This window comes from Haliaeetus albicilla, chromosome 22 (assembly GCF_947461875.1).
Source record: "Haliaeetus albicilla chromosome 22, bHalAlb1.1, whole genome shotgun sequence".
In the NCBI taxonomy this organism is placed as follows: domain Eukaryota; kingdom Metazoa; phylum Chordata; class Aves; order Accipitriformes; family Accipitridae; genus Haliaeetus; species Haliaeetus albicilla.
In genome coordinates, this window is record NC_091504.1 from 6,194,386 (window position 1) to 6,206,284 (window position 11,899).

The 11,899-nt window shown below is 65.9% G+C and overlaps 1 protein-coding gene across 1 annotated transcript; it reads left to right on the forward strand.

The window, feature by feature from the left end:
• The first annotated feature begins 2,204 nt into the window (after positions 1–2,204).
• LOC138690618 (fibroin heavy chain-like) lies at positions 2,205–11,729 on the forward strand. The gene is made up of 8 exons (XM_069810675.1): positions 2,205–2,453; positions 3,994–4,366; positions 4,550–4,652; positions 5,319–5,565; positions 5,827–5,936; positions 6,446–6,578; positions 6,818–9,210; positions 9,549–11,729. The coding sequence occupies exons 1-8, from the start codon at positions 2,245–2,247 to the stop codon at positions 9,575–9,577; spliced, it is 3,597 nt and encodes a 1,198-aa protein (XP_069666776.1). The 5' UTR covers positions 2,205–2,244; the 3' UTR covers positions 9,578–11,729.
• The last annotated feature ends 170 nt before the right edge of the window (positions 11,730–11,899 follow it).

The window sequence follows — 11,899 nt, forward strand, 5'->3', positions numbered from 1 at the left end:
CATCCTCCTGTGCTCCCCCATTTCCATCCTCATCCTCCTTCTTCACAGCCCCCCCCCCCCCCAAAATCATTGCGGCTCCACCGTTGCCAAGGAAACCCGCCCCCGGCAGCCGCGGCGGGGGGGGGGGGGCAGGACTTTGGGGGAGCACCCAGGGTTTTGGGGGGGACCCAGGAGTCCGGGGGGGATATCCAAGAGTTGGGGGGGGACACCCAGGAGTTTGGTGGGACCCAGCTGTTCGGGGGGGGGGGAATCCAACCGTTTTGGGGGGGAGAACCTAGGATTTTGGGGGTGAATGCAGGATTTTGGGGGGGGACACCCAGGATTTTGGGGGGGGGGGACCCCCACAACCAGGACTCCCCCCGCCTCGGGGGAACCCAGGCGTCCGAGTTTCCCCCCCCCGTCTCTTCCCCCCCCCCCCCCCCCCCCGAGGACCCAGGCGTCCGGGCCCGCCCCTCCCCGCCGCTATTTTTAGCCGCCGGGATCTATTTTTAGCGCAGCGACTTCAGCGCCCAAATTTGGCAGCGGCGGAGCCGGGAGGGGGGAGGGGAACCGCGGCGGGGGGCGGGGCCAAACTCCGGGGGCGCCCGCGAAAGGAGGAGGGGGGGGAGAAGGGGGTTCCCAGAGGCCTGGCAGGGGTTCCTGACACCTTTAGCCCCCCCCGTCCCTCCGTGCCCCCAAGGAAGGGTAGTCCCGATGACACTCAGCCCAGCCCCCCCCCCCGTCCCTCCGTTGACCCCCCGTCCGTCAGTCTGTCCCTCTGTTGATCCCTCCAGCCAACCCTCCCTACGTTGACCCCCCCACGGACACCCCCCCCCCCATTGGCTCCTCCATCCCTCCTTCCACCCCCCGTTGGCCCCCTCTTGGCCCTTCCACTCATCCCTTGACCCACTCTTGGCTCCTCCAACCTACCATTGACCCGTCCGTCCATCCGTCTGGCTGTTGAGCCCTTCCACCTCCCCTATTGCCCCCCCTCCATCCTCCGCCCCACCGCTGGAGCCCCTCCTTCCCCCCCATTGGCCCCTCCAGCCCTCGGTTGACCCTCCAGCCCTCCCTCCGCCCTTCGAGCCTCTCCATCCCCCCGACGGCCCCTCCATCCCTCCATGGACCCCCTCCATCCTTCCCTCCATCCCTTGAGCCCTTCCGTTCCCCTGTTGACCCCTCCATCGTTTGGTTGACCCCTCTACCAATGCCTCCACCCCTGGAGCCCCTCCTTCCTCCCCATTGGCTCCCCCACCCCTCCCTTGACCCCCACCCGTCCCTCTGTCCATCCCACGACCCCGTCCATCCCCCTGTTGCCCCCTCCATCCCTCCGTTGACCCTCCATCAATTCCTCCATCCCTCTGTTGACCCATCCATTGACGCCTCCATCATTTGAGCCCCTCCATCTCCCCATCGGCCCCTCCATCCCCCAACTGACCCCTCCATCCCCCAATTGGCCCCTCCATCCTCCCCTTGACCCCTCCAACCCCCTGTAGACCCCTCCATCCCCCCGTTGACCCCTCCATCTCCCCGTTGACCCCTCCATCCCCCTGTAGACCCCTCCATCCCCCCGTTGACCCCTCCATCTCCCCGTTGACCCCTCCATCCCCCTGTTGACCCCTCCATCTCCCCGTTGACTTCTCCATCCCCCCATTGACCCCTCCATCCCCCCGTTGACCCTCTCCATCCGTCCCACCATCCCTTCAGCCTTTCCATCCCACTATTGCCCCCCCAATCCCTCCGTTGACCCCCCACCCATCCCCCCGTCCCTCCCTTGACCCCCCGTTGGCTCCTCTGCCCCTCCATTGACCCATCCACCCCCCCATCCCCCCTCGATCCCCCCCTCCATCCCTCCACCGACCCCTCCATCCATTCCTCCCCCTCCTTCGAGCCCCCCCCCCCCATCGGCCCTTCCACCCTCCCTGGACTCCCCCCCCCCTCCCTCCATGGCCCCCTCCACCGCTCCCCCCCCTCCCGCGGGGAGGGGGAGGGGGCGTGCCCCCAGCCCCGCCCCTCCCCCAGCCCCTCCTCTCACCGCGCGCCATCTCCTATTTCGGTGCGAAGCCGCCGCGCGCCGCCCCCCCCCCTTTGCGCCCTACCGCCGCGCGCGCGTCAGCGTCAGCTCTGACGCGGCCGTTCCCCCCCCCACCCCCCACCCCCCCCCAAAACCGGCGCTGCGAATGGGCGGGGCGGGGAGTGACGCGCCGGTGACGTAGGGCAGCGCGGTCCATATAAGGGGCGGGCGGGCGGCGGCGCGGCGCGAGGATGCTCCGCTCCACCAAGGGCGCCTCCAAGGCGCGGCGGGACCAGATCAACGCCGAGATCCGCGCCCTGCGCGACCTCCTGCCGCTGCCCGAGGGCGACCGGCCGCGCCTCTCCTACCTGCACGTCATGGCCCTCGCCTGCATCTACACCCGCAAGGGCGCCTGCCTCCGTCCCGGTGCGTTGGGGAACGGGGTGGGTGGGAGGGAGAGGTAGGGTCGGGATGGGGAGCCGGGGATGGGGATGGGGTCGGGGGGGTTGGAGCCGGGATGGGGAGTGGGGTTGGGAGAGGGCGGTGGGGTGGCGATGGGGAACGGGAGCGGGATGGGAGCGGGAGCTGGCACTGGGGTGGGTATCGAAGCCGGGATGGGACCCGGCATCGGCACCGGGATGGGACCGGGGCACTGGCACTGGGATGGGAATGGGTATCGGCGCCGGGATGGGACCGGGCACCGGGATGGGAGCAGGCATAGGCGCAGGACCGGGCATCGGCACTGGGATGGGACGGGGAATCAGCATCGGGATGGGACTGGGGAATGGGACCGGTCACCAGCGTTAGGAAGGGGGGACAGGAGCTGCTGTCGGGAGCGGTGGACCGGGCTGAGCAGCGACAACGGGGTAGAACCGGGTTGGGACCGGGATGGGACCGGGATGGGAGCGGGATGGGAGCAGGCAGCGGCACCGGGCTGGAGACAGGCAGGGGAATGGGAACGGGGAGCCGACCCCGGGCTGGAGACAGGAACCGGCAGAGGGACAGCGATGGGCACCGGGAGAGGGACGGGGACCGGGACGGGGACGGGGACCGGAGCAGGCGGGGGGTGGCATCAGCACCGCGGTCAGGGACCGGGGGACGCCGATCAGCACCGCGGACAGCGGCCGGGGCACCGGGGAGGGGCGGGTTCAGCACCGCGGACAGCGGCGGGGGGGGGGGGCGGTACCGGGTTCAGCACCGCGGACAGCGGCCGGGGACGGGGGCGGGAGGGAGGGGACCGGGACCGGGAGAGGGACCGGGATCGGGATCCAGGATCGGGAGAGGGATCCGGGATCAGGGCTGGGAAAGGAGCCAGCGACCGGGGACTGGGGATCAGGGCTGGGACAGGGGGACCGGGAGAGGGACTGAGGCCGGGGTCAGGGATCAGGGATCAGGGCTGGGACAAGGACTGGTGTCAGGGATTGGGGATCAGGGCTGGGACAGGGGCCAGGGATCAGGGCTGGGACAAGGACTGGTGTCAGGGATTGGGGATCAGGGCTGGGACAGGGGCCAGGGATCAGGGATCAGGGCTGGGACCGAGACCCGCGCCAGGGATTGGGGATCCAGGCTGGAACAGGGGGACTGGGAGAGGGACTGAGACCAGTGATTGGGATCGAGACTGGGGATCAGGGCTGGGACTGGGGCCAGCGCCCGGGGATCAGGGCTGGGACAGGAGGACTGGGATAGGGACTGAGACTGGGGCCAGGGATTGGGCATCATGGCTGGCACAGGGGGACCGGGATGGGGACTGAGACCAGGAATCAGGATTGGGACCCAGGATTAGGACAGGGATTGATACTGGGACCAGGGACCAGGGATCAGGATAGGGACCTAGAATCAGGACTGGGACAGGGGGATCAGGACAGGGACCGAGATCCTGGGACAGGGACCGGGGCTGGAATTGGGTCAGGAACCAGGACAAGGACCCAGGATCATGGACCAGAGGCTGGAGATGAGGGACAGGGACAAGGGACAGGGACAGGGACTGGGGCTGGGGACAGAGACTGGGACTCCCGTGGGTCCACGTGGGTGATGCTGTGGGTCCTGCCAGGGCCACCATGGGACCACGTGGGCAAGGCTATGGGTGCCACTGGTGACTCCACGGCTGGTGCTTTGGGTGCTGAGGCCACGTGGGTGCCCTGCGACTGCAGTGGGACTGTGCGGGCAAGGTGGCGGGTGCTGAGTGGGTGCTGGATAAGTACTGACGTGTGTCCCCATGCAGGCCCGGCACGGGGAGCACCCATGGAGCTGCTGGGGGGACCGGAGCTGGCCGACCTGGTGGCATCACTGCCCGGCTTCCTGCTGGCCGTCACCCGCGAGGGGAAGCTGGTCGGCGTCACCGACAATGTCGCGCAGCACCTGGGGCACTCCATGGTAGGCACCTGCATGCAGGGACAAGGTTGGGTGCAGGGTGCTGTCCCCCTTGGGTGCAGGGTGCTGTCCCCCTTGGGTGCAGGTGGCTCTGGTGCTGCAGGATGATGGGTGTTGGGGGGTGCTGGATGCCAGGGGAAGGCGCTGGGTGCTGGGTGCTGATCCTCCCGCCTCCCCCCCACGCAGGTAGACCTGGTGGCACAGGGTGACAGCATTTACGACCTGCTGGATCCCGCCGACCACCCCCTGGTGCGACATCAGCTCACTCTGCCCGGGCCCCCCCAGGCAGGTGGGTGGGGGCTCCGAGGGGGTGGGGCCGATGGGGAGGGGCTTGGTGGGGCGTGGGCAGAGGGAGGGAGGGATGGGTGGATGGAGGGAGGGATGAATGAGCAGGAGGAAGGACAGAGGGATGGAGGGATGGAGGGATGGAAGGAGGGAAGGATGGAGGGATGATGGAAGGACAAAGGGATGGATGGATGGAAGGATGGAGGAAGGGAGGGAAGGACGGAAGGCCAGAGGGTTGGAAGGAGGGATGGACAGAAGGATGGAGGGAAGGACAGAGGGAAGGAAGGGCAGAGGGTTAGAAGGAAGGATGGAGGGATGGATGGAAGGATGGAAGGACAGAGGGTGGGTAGGATGGAGTATTGGAAGGGTGGCTGGAGGGGTGGAAGGACAGAGGCATGGGTGGAGAGAGGGACAGAAAGATGGAGGGAAGGAAGCATGGCAGAAGAGGATAGATGGAAGGACAGAAGGTTGGAAGGATGGAAGGACAGAGGGATGGAAGGACAGAGGGACGGAGAGATGGATGGAAGGGGGAGGGAGGGAAGGAAGAATGGAAGAAAAGACGGAGGGATGGAAGGACGAGGGATGGAGGGATGGATGGAAGGAAGGATGGAGAGATGGACGGAGGGATGGACAGAGGCCAGAGGGACCAACAGAGGACCCCTTCCCGCAGAGCGCCTCTTCCGCTGCCGTTTCACCACCTCGCGGGCCTCGCGCCGTCCCAGTGCCGGGCGGAAGCTGGTGCTGTTGCGGGGCCGGTTCCAGGCCCCCCCTGGCCCCCCCGGGGCTTCCCCAGGACTTTTCGTCGCCTTCTGTGCCCCCCTGGACCCCCCACCTTGGCCCTGCCCCGACTGCCTGCTGCTGCCTGCGTTCCAGAGCCGCCATGCCCGTGACCTTGCCCTGCTCGACATCTCCGACAGGTGAGGGGCCCGGTGTCCAGGGGGGACCCAGGTGTCCAGGGGGGACCCAGATGTCTGGGAGGGGACCTGGGCATCCCGGGAGGACCCAGGTGTCCGGGAGGGATCCAGGTGTCTGGGGGCACACAGGAATCCGGGAGGGGACCAAGCACGCACGAGGGAACCGAGGCATCAGGGTGGACACAGGTATCTAGGAGGGGACCCAGACATCTGGATGGGACACAGGCATGGGTGGGCGAGGGACCCAGACGTGCTGTCCCACAGCGTCCTGATCCACCTGGGCTACGGGCGTGGGGAGCTCCTGGGTCGCTCCTGGTACCGGCTCCTGCACCCCGAGGACCTTGGCCACGTCGCTCGCCAGCACCTCCGCCTCGGTGAGTGTCCCCTCAGCTGTCCCCAGGGTCCCCTGGGGTCTCCCTGTCCCCCCCCAGCTGTCCCTCGGGATCCCTGGGGTCTTCCTGCCCCCTGGCTGTCCTCTGGGTCCCTGCATTCCCAAGGGTGTCCTCCATCACCCTGGTTGTTCCCTGGGTTCCCTGCTGTCACTCTGCCCCCCCCCCCCCGCAACATCCTTAGTGTCCCACACATCCCCTGGAGTCACCTTGTCTCCTGTCAGGTGTCCTCCATGCCCCAGGTGACCCCCTGTCCCCGTTGACCCCCTGTCCCAATTGACATACCCATGTCCCCATCCCTTCCAATCACCCCTGTCCCCATGGACACCCCCATGTCCCCATCCACCCCAACCGACCTCGTTGACATCCCCATGTCCCCAACTCCCCCAATCACTCCCATCCTGTTGACATCCCCATGTCCCCATTCCCCCAACCGTCCCCTGCCCCCTGCCCTCACCCCCCCCGTCCCTGCTGATGTCCCCTTGTCCCCGCAGCAGGAGCAGGGGCAGAGGCGCGGGGGGAGCTGGTGACGCGGCTGCAACGCAAGGACGGCCTGGGCTGGACGTGGGTCTACGCCCGACTGCGCCCTGAGGGCCCGGCCCTGCTCGCCCACAACTTTGTCATCAGGTGAGTGGACACAGGCGTCCGGGTAGCCCCATCACCCCCCCAAGGGACCCAGACATCCGGGAGGTCCCATCAGCCCCAGGGGACCCAGGTGTCCCATCATCCCTGAGGGAAGCCCAATGTCTGGGTACCTTCCACCCCACATGGCACCCATGGGTCCCGGCACCCTCCGCTCCCCTCAGGGGGACCCAGGTGTCCGGGCTTAGCCCAGGCCCCCCCATAACCCCCTGTCTTTCCTGCAGTGAGGCTGAAGCCTGGTGCCTGCGGCAGCAGCTGGCAGCTGAGGCCCCCCCGGGCCCCCCCGAGCCCTTCGGCCCAAGCCTTGACTTCCCTGGTGCTGCCATCGGAGCTGGTGGGGACCTTGGTGTTGGCGCTGACCCCAGCATTGGCCTCAGTGTTGGCCCCGGCATTGGATCCAGCGTTGACCTTGGTGTCGGATCTGGGCTTGGAGATGACATTGGAGCTAATGTTGGCGTCAACGTTGGCCTTGGCCTTGGGGTCAACGTTGGATGTGGCCTCGGAGCTGATGTTGGACATGGTCTTGGAGCTGGCCTTGGGGCCACTGTTGACCCTGCTGTCGGAGCTGGTGTTGGACCTGGTCTTGGAGCCAACATGGGACCTGGTCTTGATGCCAACATGGGACCTGCTCTCGGAGCTGCCATCGGACATGGTCTTGGAGGCAACGTTGGGGCCAACATTGACCCTGGTCTTGGAGCCGGCATTGGAGCAAATGTTGGACGTGGCCTTGGAGATGGTGTTGGACACGGTCTTGGCTCTGATGTCAGCGCTGGAGTTGGCATTGGCGTGGGAGCTGGCATCAGAGTCGACGTTGGCCTCGGTGTGGCAGCTGGCACCGGCGCCGATGTTGGCCCCAACCTTGGGGCTGATATTGGAGCTGCTCTTGGAGCTGGCACCGGAGATGATATTGGAGCTGGTCTCCAAGCCAATGGTGGAGCGGACACTGGCCCCAGTCTCGGAGCCGGCGTTGCGCTCAGTGTCGGGGCCAACATTGGGCCTGGTCTTGGTGGCGGTGTCAGAGCCAGCGTTGGGCTCGGCATTGGGGCTGTTGGTCCTGCTCTTCCATCTGATGTCGGCGCTGGCGTGGGACTCACCGTCGGTGCCAGCGTTGGAGCCAATATAGGTGCTGGAGTCAGCGCTGGTGTTGGACTTGGCCTTGGAGCCAATATTGGAGCCAACGTTGGCTCCAGTCTTGGATCCACTGTTGGACTTGGCGTTGGAGCTGCTCTTGGAGCCAATGTTGGCTCTGCTCTTTCATCTGGTGTTGGACCTGGCATTGGACTTGCCGTTGGTGCTGCTGTTGGAGCCAACGTTGGCTCTGGTCTCGGATCCAGTGTTGGACTTGCCGTTGGAGCCGGTGTTGGAGCCAACGTTGGCCCTTCTCTTGGATCCGGTGTTGGACTTGCCATTGGAGCTGGAGTTGGAGCCAATGTTGGTGCTGCTCTCGGATCCAACGTTGATGTTGGCGTTGGACTTGGTGTTGGAGCCAACGCTGGCACCGCTCTTACATCGGATGTTGGATCGGGTGTTGGACTTGGCATTGGAGCTGCTATTGGAGCCAACATGGGTGCTGGCGTTGGCTCTGCTCTTGGATCCAGTGTTGGACTTGGCCTCGGAGCCAATGTTGGCTCCAACATTGGCTCCGCTCCTGGATCTGATGTTGTTGCCGGCGTTGGACTTGCAGTTGGAGCTGGCGTTGGAGGCAGCGGTGGCTCCGGTCTTGGATCTGCCCTTGGATTTGCTGTTGGAGCTGCGCTCGGAGCCAACGTTGGCTCTGGGCTTGGACCTGATGTTGGCACTACTGTTGGACTCAGCCTTGGAGCCAACATTGGAGCCAACGTTGACTCTGCTCTTGGAACCAGTATTGACACCAGCATTGGACTCGGTGCTGGAGCCAACGTTGGATCCGGTGTTGTGCTTGGTGCTGGAGCTGCCGTTGGAGCCAACGCTGGCTCTGCTCTTGGATCCACCATTGGCCTTGGCCTTGGAGCCAGTGTTGACCCTGCTCTTGGATCTGGTGTTGGCCTCGGTGTTGGAGCTGCCATCGGAGCCAACGTCGGCACCGCCCTTGGCACCGGACTTGGCCTTGGAGCCAACCTCGCTGCCGGTGTTGGCTCGTCCCTGGGCCCCACCATCGGTCCTACCCTCGGAGCTGTCGGCGGAGCCAATGCCGGCATAGGCTTGGCTGCGGGCGCCCGCCTCGCACCAGGCCTGGGGATCCCCGAGGCGCCGGGGGGATCCACCGAGACCTGGACGCCCCCTTACACCCCCCGGCAAGCCCCGCCCTTTGCCTTCGGCCCCCTGGAGCCCCCCGAGGCAGCACCCGAAAAGTTACCGCCGAGTCCCGAGAGTCCCGGGGGGATCCCGGGTGGGACCCCCGTCTCCCTCCTCACCCCCGAGACGTCACCGCCGCCACCCCCGTCGGCCCCGCCCGGCCCCGCCTTGCGTCGCCTACTGCAGGGATTGGCCGCTGCCGCCGTCGTCAACCGCGGGGGAGCCAGGCGTTCGGGGGGTACCCCCAGCCCCCGCCCGCCCCCCCCGCCCCGGTCGCCCCGCGACCCCTTCGCTGAGTTGTATCAACTCCCCCAGAGCCGCCTCCAGGACGCCTTCCGCCAAGGTAGGGGGCCCGGAGATTTGGGTCCCTGCGGGGGGGCACCCATCAGGGTGGGGGGGAGGGGGTGGGGGGTGACCTGGGTCCTGGTGATGGGGGTGGGGAGGGAGCCCCGATACCTGGCTGTCATCTTAGGGGGGTGCCGGGGTCCCTTAGTGGGGGGGGGACACTCGGATACCCGGGTCCGTTATTGGGTGGGGGCCGACACCCGGGTGCCTGGTCCCTTAGTTTGGGGGGGGTGCATGCTCATGGACACCTGGGTCCCTCGGGGGATGCAAGGGGGGGGTTCATGAGCCGGATGCCGGGGTTCCTGACGCCTGTTCCTCCGCGTGTCCCCCCCACAGCCGGAAGCCAGCGCGCCCCGTCGTTCTGAACTAAGTCTGTGACGCGACTTGCCCCCAGTATGGCATATTGTCATTGTCACCCCGGCCCGGTGCCACCGTCCCCCCGGCCCCGGCCGTGTCCCCTCCCCCCACCGCCCCCCCCCGGGGCCTTTCGTGCTAATTTAACTCGTAACGAGTCTCTAAGGTAATTGGGGGGGGGCTGGTGGCCCCCCCCTCCCCCAGCCCGGACGCCTGGGTCCCATCCCCCGTGTCCCCGTCCCCACCCCCACTCCGGGACCCGTCCCCAAATTTTGTGTCAGTGGGTGGCTTGGACCCACCTGTAGGAGCCTGTGGCCCCCCCACCCCGAGTGTCCCTGTCCCTTGTCAGCCACCTTGTCCCTGTCACCCACCCCGTCCTTGTCGTCCGTCCCCCTCCCCCCCACCTCCCCGGGGTCTGCGTTTTTGGCAGAGTCCCCCCAAAAGTGTGTGCCCCCCCCATGGGTGTCATCCCCAATGTCCCCAACACAAGGGACCGAGGCACGATGTGGCTTGATGTCCCCAACGTCCCTGACCCAAGTGATGGAGATATCGTGGCTCAATGGCCCGATGTCCCCAACGTTCCCAACTCGCGGGGCTGAGGCACAATGTGGCTCGATGTCCCCGATGTCCCCAACCCAAGGGATGGAGACATCCCATGACCTGATGTCCCCAATCCAAAGGATGGAGACTTGCCATGCCCCGATGTCCCCAACGTCCCCAACCTGAGGGACAGAGACACGCCATGGCTCAATGTCCCCAGTGTCCCCCACCTGGGGGACATGGGCACCTTTTGCCCCAAGCCATTGGGCTGGGATACGTCATGGCTTGATGTCCTCAATGTCCCGAAGTCCCCCAAGGCCTGTGAGACATCATGGCCTGATGTCCCTGGTGTCCCCAATGTCCCCAACTTGAGGGACTGAGACACATCGTGGCTCAGTGTCCCCAGTGTCCCCAACATCCCCAGTGCCCCTGGCATTCCCAGTGTCCCCAACATCCTCGATGTCCCCAACGTCCCCAGTGTCCTCAACATCCCCCACCCAAGACATCAAGATACGTCGCAGCGCGATGTCACCGAGCCCGAGGGACTGAGACTCGTCACAACTCGATGTCCCCAATGTCCCTGAGGGACACGGGCACCTCATCACCGCTGTGACCCAAGGGACCGAGACCCAGCACGGCTCGATGTCCCCAAAGTGTCCTCAAAGGATGTGGACACCACCTGAAAGGACTGAGACATGTCGCAGCCCGACGTCCCCGAGGGACACGGGCACCTCGTCATCGCCTCGGCTGGAGGGACTGAGACACATTGTGGCTTCAGGTCCCCAACGTCCCCAAGGGACGTGGGACCTTGTCATCACCCTGGATCAACAGACTGAGACACATCGTGGTCTGATGTCCCCAATGTCCCCAGCCCAAAGGACTGAGACCTGTCATGGCCCAACGTCCCCAACGTCTCTGATGTCCCCAAAGGATGTGGGACATCTTCATCGCCCTGGACCAAGGGATGGAGACCCACCACGGCCCGATGTCCACAACATCCCCGATGTCTCCAATGTCCCTGAAGGAGGTGGGACATTGTCATCCCCCTGGCTCAAGGGATGGAGACCCACCACGGCCTGATGTCCCCAGTGTCTCTGATGTCCCCAAAGGATGTGGGACATCATCATCGCCCTGGCTCAAGGGATGGAGACCCACCACGGCCTGATGTCCCCAGTGTCTCTGATGTCCCCAAAGGATGTGGGACATCGTCATCGCCCCAGCTCAAGGGATGGAGACCCACCACAACCTGACATCCCCAACATCTCCAATGTCCCCGAAGGACGTGGGACATCATCATCACTTTGACTCGAGGGACAGAGACCCACCACGGCCTGATGTCCCCAGTGTCCCCAACATCTCCGATGTCCATGAAGGATGTGGGACATCATCACTGCCTTGACTCAAAGGACTGAGACCCACCACGGCCTGACGTCCCCAACGTGCCCACCACGAGGGACTGGCCCCCATTGTCCCCAATGACCCCAACATCCCCCGTGTCCCCACTCGAGGGACTGAGACACATGGTGGCCCGACAGCCTCCATGTCCCTGATGTCCCCAACGTCCCCTGGAGGCCCCGTGGCCCCGACACCCCCCTGGCAATAAAGTGGCCCCCGTCATCCCTGTGCCCGTGGCAGCTTCTTTCCAGGGACCCCGATGTCCAGGGGGGGTCCCAGGAATTTGGGGGGGACCCAGGAGTTCGGGGGGGACCCAGGAGTTTGGGGGGGTCCCAGAAATTTGGGGGAGACCCAGGAGCTCGGGGGGGGACAGCCAGGAGCTCGGGGGGGGACACCCA